Below are 12,418 nucleotides of genomic sequence, written 5' to 3'. Positions count from 1 at the left end.
AGGTACAAAAGTATCTATATCCACAGTAAAACAAGTCCTATATTGGCATAACCTGAAAGGCCAATCAGCAAGGAAGAAGTCACTGCTCAAAAACCGCCATAAAAAAAGCCAGACTACAGTTTGCAACTGCACATGGGGACAAAGATTGTACTTTTTGGAGAAATGTCCTCTGTTCTGATGAAACAAAATATAACTATTTGGCCATAATGACCATTGTTTTATGTTTGGGAGAAAAAGGGGGAGGCTTGCAAGCTGAAGAACACCATCCCAACCGTGAAGCACGGGGGTGGCAGCATCTTGTTGTGGGGGTGCTTTGCTGCAGAAGGGACTGGTGCACTTCACAAAATAGATGGCGTCATGAAGATGGAAATGTATGTGAATATATTGAAGCAACATCTCAGACATCAGTCAGGAAGTTAAAGCTTGGTCGCAAATGGGTCTTCCAAATGGACAATGACCCCAAGCATACTTCCGAAGTTGGGGCGAAGGTATACCTTCCAACAGGACAATGACCCTAAGCATACAGCCAAGACAATGCAAGAGTGGCTTCGGGACAAGTCTCTGAATGTCCTTGAGTGGCCCAGCCAGAGCGCGGACTTGAATCCGATCAAACATATCTGGAGAGACCTGAAAATAGCTGTGCAGTGACACTCCCCATCCAACCTGACAGAGCTTGAGAGGATCTGCAGAGAAGAATGGGAGAAACTCCCCAAATACAGGTGTGTCAAGCTTGTAGCGTCATACGCAAGAAGACTTGAGACTGTAATTGCTGCCAAAGTTGATTCAACGAAGTACTGAGTAAAGGGTCTGAATACTTATGTAAATATGATATTTCAGTTTTAGATTTTTTTTTAATGAAGTTGCAAACATTTCTAAAAGCCTGTTTTCGCTTTGTCATTACTGGGTATTGTGTGTAGTTTGATGAGCGAAAAAAAAACAATTGAATACGTTTTAGAAAAAGGCTGTAATGTAACAAAATGTGGAAAAAGTAAAGTGGTCTGAATACTTTCCGAATGCGCTGTATGTATACTGCTCTGGCAGCCAAAACAGACAAATACTCCCTCTAAACCTGAATCCATTCTAAATTGCGATACGGTTCTAGAAACATAAAGTCCTTTGCCTTCATATCACATCAGAATTATTTCACAAATGCAAAATATACACTTACTGTATACAGTTTTAACCGGCTGTGTCACAGTTGCAGCCGAAACTATTTTTCAGTGACAACACGTTTCTTGCGGCCTTATTCCATTACACACTGACACACTGGTGTTCGGGGCATGCTAAATTAGCTAATCAGCACTGGTGGTCTCTCTGTCTTCCGTCTGTCTTCAATAAACACCCGCTGTAACATGGAGATACGGCAGGGTGGGAACCCTAGCCCTATAAAGGTGTGTATCAATGTAACCTGTAGTTTTTTGAAGAATATTTATTGCTGATATGAAAGATAAGGTCCTTATACTTCCAAAACCGTACCGCAAGCGATGCGTGTTAATGTTCAGGCCAAGAGTCGGGGTTCTTGACAAAACAGAAGACACTTTCGTCCAATGACTCTTATGTGTAGTGTAATGTAATTGATGTAGTTCTGTCCTTGAGCTGTTCTTGTCTACTAATGTTATGTATTATGTCGTGTTTTGTGTGAACCCCAGGAAGAGTAGCTGCTGCTTTCGCAACGGCTAATGGCGATCTACAATAAAATACCAATACCGAACTGTAATGTTGTGCAAATAGTGGCGGCAACGTTCACCTTTAGGTTTTCAGTTCAGGTAACAAATGTAATCGTATTCCTGAGAGTCTGCTGTTTTGATTTAAAGGTCATTACTTTATTCTCTTGAGCCTGCCACCTATTGGGCATTTAGTGTGCTGTAACCTTCAAGGTGCATCACTATTCAGTAGTTGAGTCTTTTTCTTTATATGACTGACTTTTCACGCATTTCTCTATACAGTTTCTAATCTGCAATACACTACATGAGGAGTGAGACCCATGGAGGCACACACACAGCCTACATACACAAGGCTATTACTTTGTATGAAACAGAAGACTGTATTCATCCCCTTTCAAGGCTCACCTGCTCCCCCCTCCCTTCCTTGACCTTATAGAACAGAGCCCAGCCCCTGGAGAGGGCTTCCCAGCCAGGACCAGACCAGGGGGAACCTGAGAATGCCAGTCGTTACGTAGGCTCCAGGTGGGCATCAGCATCCCCAGTGTTTCCTTGCCTTCTATTTTTTTCTTTTTTTCTTTTTTCTCCTTGCCTTCTATTTTTGTTCTTCTCCTTGCCTTCTATTGGCCTGGGAGGGAATCTCTCCTGTGTCACAGAGCAGGAATGCTGGGTGGTGAGAGGGGGATTCCCATGAAGCTTTCCCACCACTGTGAGCCACCCGGTGGAGAGAGAGGGAGGGGCCTGAAGGTTAAATGAGGCAAGCACCCCTCTCGTTCTCTTCTGCTGTGCTGAGTGAGGGTCTGCCATGTAGAGTAACAGGCAGTTCCGAATACATGTTGGATGAGTTCCACAGACCCTGGACACCCATAAAGTTTGAGTGAGAACACACTGGGAAGAAGCATTACAGGTATGGTAATTAAGGACTATGTCTATGTAATTTAGCATGATTGTTGCTGTTTTTCTAAATTTTGACTCTTTGGTGTTTTATGGCAGTGTGCAATGTTAAGGTGCATTACTGTCACCTACTGGGCATATGGGCATATTCAAAATTCTGAAACGTATTCAATATTGACAGAATTTTTGTGGCGTTTTGCAAAAATATGACTTGGAACCCCTAGAGGGCAGTCTACTCTTTTTGCAAAATGATGGAGAAATGTATGATTTCTTGACTTCTTCAGTTGATTACTATAATTAGAACTCTCTCATAACACTTTCATGTCCCCCACATTGAGCAGCCCAGACTGCAGGACCATGGAGGGTCTTTCTATGGAGGCCAGTGTTTCTGCAGCTCTGCTGATGGTAGGTCCTTCTAAAGTATGTGTTATGTTGTGGGGGAGTTTCACCATAGAGTTATGCCAATAAGTGTTTTTTTGTGGCTTGTGCTTCTCCACAGGCATCCTGTCTGCTGGCACTGTCTGAGCCCAGCTGTAATCAGACCCAGTTTCTGCACTCTAATGGCAGTTGTGCTGACTGTCCTGTCTGTGGACCTGGGGAGCAGCTAACAGACGTAACACATAGTTACTGTGTGTGTGTGTGTGTGTGTGTGTGTCCATCCGTTCATCCATCCATATGTCTGTCTGTCTGTCTGTCTGTCTGTCTGTCTGTCTGTCTGTCTGTCTGTCTGTCTGTCTGTCTGTCTGTCTGTCTGTCTGTCTGTCTGTCTGTCTGTCTGTCTGTCTGTCTGTCTGTCTATCTATCTATCTATCTATCTATCTATCTATCTATCTATCTATCTATCTATCTATCTATCTATCTATCTAACTAACTAACTAACTAACTAACTAACTAACTGCCTGCCTGCCTCTGGCTCTACACCTGTCTGATTCCTGTCCCAGGACTGTGGTTATGGGGATGGGGGAGAGGGCGGCCGCTGTGTGGCGTGTGCAGAGGGGCAGTTCAGTACTGAGACTGGGTTGGCCCCCTGCTGGCAGTGCACTCGTTGTATTCTGCTAAACCGCCAGGAGAGAGCAGTGTGCTCACCCATCAACAATGCCCAGTGTGGCAACTGCCTCCCAGGGTAAGTCCTATATCTATGGGGTGAGTAAAGTGCAGTGCAGACAAAAGGAAACACGTAACATTTCACTTCAGGGGGTTAAGGTTGGACTTGGCTGGTTTCCATTTGTGACATATTAAAAGTTACAATTCCATTGTGTTTTATTCCAATAACGTTCAAGAGAGGCCAAAAACCGCTGTAGTCTTAGAGAGCATGAAGGAAACTTAGGATCAGTCACCAACCCCATGAGCCATGCTGCGTATGTCATTATGTCGGGTGTTTATGTCTGTACTCAGGTATTATAAGCTCAGAAGTAGGAGTGGGGAGGTGGACCTGTCGTGCATGCCCTGTTACAGCCCAACAGGCAAGATCCGGAAAGAGTGTTTACCTTTGCAGTGGAAACACACCTCCACAGCAGGTAAGGTAAACATGAATTTAACATTTTACAGAGAACAGTGAGTAATAGTACATTGACTCTTAAAACTAGTTGTGTAGATGATGGTTATGTGTGTATTGTTCATCTAGTGACGCTGAATACGGTCCAAGTCTCCATGGCTCTTATTGGTTCAGTGACTTCCGCCTCAATCTTCCTACTGCTTCTGTTGCTTTGGGCCTTACTACTGATCATTGAGAGATTCGGTGAGTTTTGCCTTCCCGTTCAAACCATGGCTAAAAATTGTACTCAATCTCCCATTCGTTTTCTGTATTCACACAAGGTGGGAATGGAATGTGGATTATATGTTTTTTAGGTTTTTTTGTGGGGTGTTCAGAACAGGTTCCAAAGTATTGTCCTGAAGGTCTACATTTTGAAGTAGGCACAGCCTTCCCACGGAATACACTCCTCTCTAACACCACAGAGACTGGAGCGATACCATCAATTACCCCACCAGAGAGTCCTGGACCAACCCAGGACGCCCACCACAGGTACCTATCCTCCTGGCCAGAGGTTCTGCTTTGGGGAATAACTGTAATCGGGTCAATTGAACAATCTTCTCTGCATTGCTCCATCTACCGGTCATGTTGGCTGGTTGATGAATAGATGTCAAACAATAGAGCCTCTTTCTTTCCACCAATAAGATGCCTAAGCTCACTGAGCCGTGAGGGTGAAGTGCATCCCACCTCTATTGTCATCAATGTCACCACCAACATCAAGCCATCCCTTCAACATGGAGGTGAAGATGGCCCCTGGGAGGGTCAGAGAGGACACTGTCACACACCAGAGGAGGTATTGCATGTGCTTTGTGTTTTCATTTTCTAATGAATAATGATCTATTATAAATTATGAGACACTAGGAAATTCTTATAACTAGTCTAACTCACTCCACTTTTCATTTGTAGATGGAACAAAAACTGTTGGAAATCTGCACAGTTTCTCAAGGTACAGTAGGCTCTCCCATGTCGAACAAGTGATGTTGAGGGTGAGATTGCTCAATTCAATCAATTCATGCTCTTGTATTTTCATATGAATATACAACCAAATGTTTTCAGAAACTGATATCAGGTTTTTGTGTTTCCACGGTTTAGGTGTTGACTGACAAGTCTCTATTACAGTGCTTACACCAATATTTCTGTCATTGACTGACACTGAACTCCTTGTGCTGGTCCAGGTCAGAGTCTGGAGGAGCTAAACTATGACACAGTCCAGGACCTGTCTCTGCTGCTGGACTCAGGGGGCTGTGGCCGGGGCAGTGGGGTGAGAAGGCTGGGCTATTCCCTGGGTGTCACCCCGGAGGTCCTTTCTAACCTCCATGGCTTCCAGGATCTCTTCCAGTACCTGCGCACCTCCACCTACATCCTACTGCCCCAACTGGCCCAGGCCGCCGCCCTCCTGCCCCGCCCTGACGTTGTTGCTAGGATACACCGTGGTCTGGTGGCCAATCACACAGAGATATCCAGGCCCTAGGGACATGTTGCCAATCCCACCTTGTCCTGTGTGACATACAGTGCATTCGGAAAGTATTCAGACCCTTGACTTTTTCCACATTTTGTTACGTTACAGCCTTATTCTATAATGGACTCAATTGTTTTTCCCCCCTCATCAATCTAAACACAATAACCCATAATGACAAAGCAAAAACAGGCATTTAGATTTTTTCCCCCCAAAACATTAAATAATAATAATTGAAATATCACATTTACATAAATATTCAGACCCTTTACTCAGTACTTTGTTGAAGCACCTTTGGCAGCAATTACAGCCTCAAGTCTTGGGTTTGACGCTACAAGCTTGGTACACCTGTATTTGGGGAGTTTCTTCCATTCTTCTCTGCAGATCCTCTCAAGCTCTGTCAAGTTGGATTGGGAGAGTCGCTGCACAGCTATTTTCAGGTCTCTCCAGATTTGTTCAATCGGGTTCAAGTCCGGGCTCTGGCTGGGCCATTCAAGGATATTCAGAGACTTGTCCCCAAGCCACTCCTGGATTGTCTTGGCTGTGTGCTTAGGGTCGTTGTCATGTTGGAAGGTGAGCCTTTGCCCCAGGTCCTGAGGTCGTGGGGCAAAGGTCATGAGCGCTGACGTCTTGAACATTTTGGAGCAGGTTTTCATCAAGGATCTCTCTGTACTTTGCTCCGTTCGTCTTTCCCTCGATCCTGATTAGTCTCCCAGTCCCTGCCACTGAGAAACATCCCCACAGCGTGATGCTGTGGTGCTCTGTCATTGTGACCATCACCTCCCTGACCAAGGCCCTTCTCCCCCGATTGATCAGTTTTGCCAGGCAACCAGCTCTAGAAAGAGACTTGGTGATTCCAAACTTCTTACATTTAAGAATGATGTCCACGGTGTTCTTGGGGACCTTCAATGCTGCAGAAATGTTTTGGTACCCTTCCCCAGATCTGTGCCTCGACACAATCTTGTCTCGCTCTACGGACAATTCCTTTGACCTCATGGCTTGGTTTTTGATTTGACATGCACTGTCAACTGTGGGACCTTGTATAGACAGGTATGTGCCTTTTTCTAAATCACGTCCCATTCAATTGAATTTACCACAGGTGGACTCCAATCAAGTTGTAGAAACATCTCAAGGATGATCAATGGAAACAAGATGCACCTGAGCTCAATTTCGAGTCTCATAGCAAAGGGTCTGAATACTTATTTATTTGATGAATTTTCAAACATTTCTAAAAACCTGTTTTTGCTTTGTCATTATTGGGTATTGTGTGTAGATTGATGAATAAGGCTGTAGCGTAACAAAATGTGGAAAAAGTGAAGGGGTCTGAATAATTTCTGAATGTACTCTAACACCATGACATGAAGTCTCAGCATGGTATGTCACACCATGGTTTGAAATTATACTCTTGGATAATGCACTAGTTCTGCAATTCATTGTTAAAAAGAGGGACTGACGGCTTGTTAAATGATACCAATTATGTCAATGTTGGTTTAATCAAGTGAAACGGAGCAGAACTTGACAGTTTGAAATGTGATTTATTTTGGGCTATATATAACTGCTATTACTTGTACACATTTGGTTAAATTAACCCATTGAATGTATAGCCATTACATATGTAATACCGCTGAACTCCTTTCTGTTGCATAACACAGTGTGGTATCATTTGTTTGCATAAGGTGTGAATAGTCAGCATTGTAATGTGACCTAGATAGATGACTTTGTCATCCGAATCACAGGATGCAGAGCACAGAGATGTCATCATTAACCATCAAATAGTATGTAAACGGCAGGCTGTGAACCCATGACAATTATACCCTTGTGGGGTTTATAGTATCTCATAGGTATACTGGTCCAAAATCTCACTACCACTTCCATTATTTGTGATGGTGGTCAGAGTGTTAAATAACATGGGGCTATTCTGTATCATTCAGGGCAGTGTAACTGAACCCACAGTGTCATGTTTCTCCCTGTTTTCCATGTAAAATGAATGAGGGCCCGCTGGCTAAGGCATGTGAGATGGGGTAGGACAGAAGCATTAGTGTTGGATGGAAATAGGGAGAACATGCTGTTTTCTTTATGGGAGGGGTTGGTTCACCACTGCAGCAAATCTCCTCAGACACTCCAGCTTTCTCCATAAGGTAAGTCCTCAAGGAAACTTTATATTTATGCTATGACAGCAATACATATAATATTTATACAAAACTATATATATTACATGTAAGCTTTATTTGACTAGGCAAGTCAGTTAAGAACCAATTCTTATTTACAATGACGGCCTACTCCAGCCAAACCCGGACGAATTGTGCACTGCCCTATGGAACTCCCAATCACGGCCGGATGTGATACAGCCTGGATTCAAATCAGGGACTGTGGTGACCCATCCTGCACTGCGATGTACAGTGCCTTAGACCGTGGCGCCACTCGGGAGGCCTAATTACTTACCACCTGTGTTCTAATTAAACTTCCATTGGAATAAAACATGCAATACATTATCATTCCATAATCTGTGTTCTGAAACGATTTCCCCATCAACCAGTCAAAATACATGATAAGCAACAGTTGCCTACTGTCAACCATAAATTCTCACGCTAGGTGACGCTATTGCCTATTATTGGCTCGTTCCCTTGTTTTACTTGGATGTCCACGTACCCGCGGATTATGCGCGTCTCTGGGTAATGTGCCATAAAAAATTAGAGAAGGAAAACTTCATAGAAATGGCGGAGGGTGCAACGTCTCTGAAAGAGTTGCGAGCTCAAATGGGTAAGAAATACACATAGCATAACTAAATATTGATGTGCCAAATGTATTTTATTAAGTCGAAATTGCTCTTGGTTGTTTGCCAAGTGACCCTGCTACCGGTAACCTAGCTAATACTCATTTTGAACATGTTCTGTGGCTAGTAAGCCGCAGCTATCCGTTGACAATGTGCTGGGGTTGGTTGTCTGATCCCCTTCGGTGCTAGTTTGATAGCTAACGTTATCTGTCAAAGCTACTACTAGCTAGCGGAATAGCTACATCAAAATGATAGTTTACCGGGTCATTTATTTTTGCACTGTAATGCGACTTGGCTAGCAATCATAACCACGCCATTATATTTGGTACAACGTTCGGCGTTTTTCATTTAAAGTTTATTTATTGTGAACTGCAATTTAAACACCTAAACTAACAAGAGTTAACGTAGTAGTAGAACGACAACCAATCGTTGGATCCGAAATTGATTTCGTGACGGTTTGACACATTTGCGCGCTGATGTCTGGCGCCATACATTAACTTAACTTTAAATTATTATATATATTTTTTTAAATATTTGGCTAACTAGTTAGCTTTTACCTAACTAACTTATTTGGCCATTTAACATAGTTGGCAGATTTGTGTATACACTTAGCTAGCCAGCCTCAAGTGTTTACTTTCTAACGTCATGCCCATCTTTGACTCCCAAGTCCTACCGTTTACTAGTACGCTAACTTTAGATACCTAGCCATTTTGTATGAAAAGTAGCAAACGGTGGTTTCTGGCTGGCTAACTAACTAGTTTACTAGCTAACGTTAGGTAGATATCTCGGTTAATAAGATTGATTCTGGAAAGGCCAGCAGGTGATACTTTTTCAAATTACATTAGCAGGGTAGCTGAGCAAAGAGTTAACGTTAGTTAGCTAACCATATTTATTTGTCTAGGCAGCAGTTTTCCTACTTGGCTGTATGTAACTGTTAGCTAACTTTAGCTAGCTAACGTTACAACATCAATTGTCTTGGCCTGTTAGCTAGTATTCAAGCAGTGAACATTATCTCAAAGTAAAAAAATATTTCAGTCTACTGTACTAACCTTGTTTACATGTGACAGATTCTAAGGTGTTCACCCATAAAATTAGTATTTAATTCAAGTTTTATAAAGATATGTCCATTTCAATAGAGAATTGCAATAATCCCTGTGACTCTACCATATGGTTCAAAAGTTAGATGAGTGACTCTGAAAGTTTAGCATGATTAGAGTGACTAGACTAGTGTAATCATGTCCATGGTCAAAAATAGTTTTGACAAGGTAGCTAGCTACATAACTTCTAAAGTGGTTTTGCACTGAGTTCCACACAGGCAATGAACAACAAGCCCACATAGCTGCTGATGGAGGATAAGACTGTCCAGTTACAGCTAGTTTTCATGGATGTAGTCAGTGATAAAAGGGTTGTTTCTTGAGTGGTTGAAAATTGCTGTATGAACCAACACCTTTTCTGTCTTTTACTCTATAACGGTAGTAATTTTATTTACACACAGTTCCTTTCAATGTCCCTCGTCCATTACTTTTCTCTTTTGCGGGCCACTTCCTGAGTGGCAGCCAAGTGCTCACTGGGTCTACGTCAAGGTCTGAATGCCCAGTTTGTTTTGACTCAAGCTGTAAGATTTGGCTGAAATGCTAGTGTTACCCCCCCCAACATAACACGGATTGGGTGTGCATTTTTCCTCGTGGAGAAGGGGTTTCTGAAAGTAGACCATAACTTTTCCTCATCCAGTTTCCCATTCACTATTTTCACTCTGAAAGTTATATCCACACTGATTTTTGTGGAAGTATTTTCCAGTGAAATGCAATCTAGACTAGAGGGTGATGAGGGGATGTTTGGAAATCCCAACTGCACTGACTTTGTAGAGGTTGCATCAACATTTGGACATAGGAAGGCTAACAAAATAATGGCTGGAATCTAGTCCAGCCTTAAAATCTCCACAAGAATGTGAGCTTGTGTATCAAACTGGGCATTCAGACCTTGAGTGCAGATCAGATGCCGGGGACTCAAATCCCAGCAAGGATATCTGAATCCTGGGCTGCAGAATCAAAAGCGTGATCAATATTTCTGAATCGCTGTGATTGAATCAAAGGAGGAAATTGACAAGCCTTATTTGGTGCAGTCGCTTGTAGCAGTGAAACGGCTAGGAGTAGATCCTGTCATCTCTGCCTTCTGCAGGAGGTTAACCCTGAGTTGAGGTCATGACCCGCTAGCCAGTGAGATGGCAGACCCCCAGTCAAGAACACAGTTTGGTTCCTCACCAGGCATTACAGCACAGAGAGAAATGTGCCCCCAGGCAGGTCAACTCTTTTTATAGGGTGAATAAGAACTGATTGTGTTGCAGTTAACAATCATGGATGTGCTTACTCATGCAAAAGGCCCTCTCCTTTCGGCACAGTGGAAAGATTTGAGAAGCAAATGTAGACTACATTATTTGAATAAGAGGCCAGTCCATCGCCCTCTCATTTTGAAGGTATAGAGTAGTAAATGACACACTAAAAAGGAAAGATGGGCCTAGTTCATAGATTTGGCTTTGAATCAGTGGACTGTATAAGCATTGAGCCTACTAGCCTATCCACTCAATTGCACTTGTTGGCCCACCATGAGTGATGTTGATGAAATGTGATGCATGTCCACACCTGGGACAGTCCTTGTGTGCACCCTAAGGAGCCAAGCTCTGGTCAGGGCATTCTCTCATTAGCCAGTGAGAATGGTGTACGACCTGCTGACGTATCATCATCCCGGTGGCTCTGGAAATAGCCCAGGCTTAGCTCTTGAGTGAATGTGTCCCCAGTTGTCCTGGACAAGATCTGCTGTCTGTGTGTGCGAACCCTCATCACAGTTGTGCCTGGTGAATGCTGTCATTGTTAGACCGTGTGGACACATTACACTCCAGGCATCTGCAGTACTGCACTTTCTGCCAACCAAGTAACACCCAGCCTGTTACTGCTGCAGCCGGGTCCTGGAGAGAGAGAGAGCGAGAGGGAGCGCGAGTGTTGGAACAACTTCACTGACCCACTGAACTTACTCTTGTCGTCTGACTGGTATGTGTGTGTGGTGGGTGGTGCTTTGAACAGGAGGCACCAGTGCAACGGTCAGTCAGCATGGGTCTTCTTTAGCAGTGAACCAATGTTCTCAGTTTATTGTGATGAATACAGGGGTTATGAATAGAGGTCGACCGATTATGATTTTTCAACGCCGATACCGATTATTGGAGGACCAAAACAGCCGATACCGATTTAGTCGGCCGATTTTAAATAAAAAATAGTGTATTTGTAATAATGACAATTACAACCATACTGAATGAACACTTATTTTAACTTAATATAATACATCAATAAAATAAATTTTGCCTCAAGTAGATAATGAAACATGTTCAATTTGGTTTAAATAATGCAAAAACAAAGTGTTGGAGAAGAACGTAAAAGTGCAATATGTGCTAACGTTTCAGTTCCTTGCTCAGAACATGAGAACATATGAAAGCTGGTGGTTCCTTTTAACATGAGTCTTCAATATTCCCAGGTAAGAAGTTTTAGGTTGTAGTTATTACAGGACTATTTCCCTCTATACCATTTGTATTTCATTAACCTTTGACTATTGGATGTTCTTATAGGCACTTTAGTATTGCCAGTGTAACAGTATAGCTTCTGTTCCTCTCCTCGCTCCTCCCTGGGATCGAACAAGCAACACAACGACAACAGCCACAACATCAAAGCCTTTACCCATGCAGAGCAAGGGAAACAACCACCCCAAGGCTCAGAGCGAGTGAAGTTTGAAAAGCTATTAGCGCGCAGTAACTAGCCAGCCATTTCACTTCGGTTACACCAGTCTCATCTCGGGAGTTGATAGGTTTGAAGTCATAAACAGTGCAATGCTTGACGCACAACGAAGAGCTGGCAAAACGCACGAAAGTGCTGTTTGAAAGAATGTTTACGCGCCTGCTTCTGCCTACCACCGCTCAGTCAGATACTTAATGTATGCTCAGTCAGATTATATGCAACACAGGACACGCTAGATAATATATAGTAATATCATCAACCATGTGTAGTTAACTAGTGATTATGATTGATTGTTTTTTATAAGAAGTTTAATGCTAGCTAGCA

At 43.0% G+C, this 12,418-nt stretch overlaps 2 protein-coding genes and 1 long non-coding RNA gene across 17 annotated transcripts in view; all 3 read left to right on the top strand.

The window, feature by feature from the left end:
* The first annotated feature begins 2,454 nt into the window (after positions 1-2,454).
* LOC121840335 lies at positions 2,455-3,211 on the top strand. Its single transcript, XR_006079509.1, has 3 exons — positions 2,455-2,568; positions 2,897-2,960; positions 3,055-3,211. It is a non-coding gene; the product is annotated as an uncharacterized LOC121840335 (long non-coding RNA).
* Positions 3,212-3,476: 265 nt separating this feature from the next.
* LOC112220519 lies at positions 3,477-5,690 on the top strand. Of its 2 annotated transcripts, XM_042302837.1 has the most exons (7): positions 3,477-3,678; positions 3,951-4,072; positions 4,180-4,293; positions 4,425-4,578; positions 4,732-4,879; positions 4,993-5,032; positions 5,262-5,690. In XM_042302837.1, exons 2-7 carry the CDS (start codon positions 3,997-3,999, stop codon positions 5,555-5,557), a joined length of 828 nt encoding a protein of 275 aa, XP_042158771.1. In that variant the 5' UTR covers positions 3,477-3,678; positions 3,951-3,996; the 3' UTR covers positions 5,558-5,690. The 2 variants fall into 2 exon arrangements, with proteins under 2 accessions (XP_042158771.1, XP_042158770.1); XM_042302836.1 differs by lacking the exon at positions 3,477-3,678 and having other exon boundaries at positions 3,864-4,072.
* A 2,461-nt stretch (positions 5,691-8,151) lies between these two features.
* The window catches only part of LOC112220865 (MAP7 domain-containing protein 2), a 37,702-nt gene continuing 33,435 nt past the window's right edge, over positions 8,152-12,418 (top strand). For 8 of the 14 annotated variants that reach the window (XM_024382780.2, XM_024382785.2, XM_024382786.2 and 5 more), the window contains exon 1: positions 8,152-8,302. In XM_024382780.2, the coding sequence (XP_024238548.2) occupies positions 8,218-8,302 (85 nt within the window). In that variant the 5' untranslated portion in view covers positions 8,152-8,217. The remainder of the gene's footprint in view (positions 8,303-12,418) is intronic. The other 6 variants (XM_024382790.2, XM_042303055.1, XM_042303054.1 and 3 more) reach the window with 1 other exon arrangement.

Source organism: Oncorhynchus tshawytscha, linkage group LG21, assembly GCF_018296145.1.
Source record: "Oncorhynchus tshawytscha isolate Ot180627B linkage group LG21, Otsh_v2.0, whole genome shotgun sequence".
Lineage (NCBI taxonomy): Eukaryota > Metazoa > Chordata > Actinopteri > Salmoniformes > Salmonidae > Oncorhynchus > Oncorhynchus tshawytscha.
The sequence above is the reverse complement of the archived record's forward strand: the minus strand, read 5'-3'. Positions and strand labels throughout refer to the sequence as shown.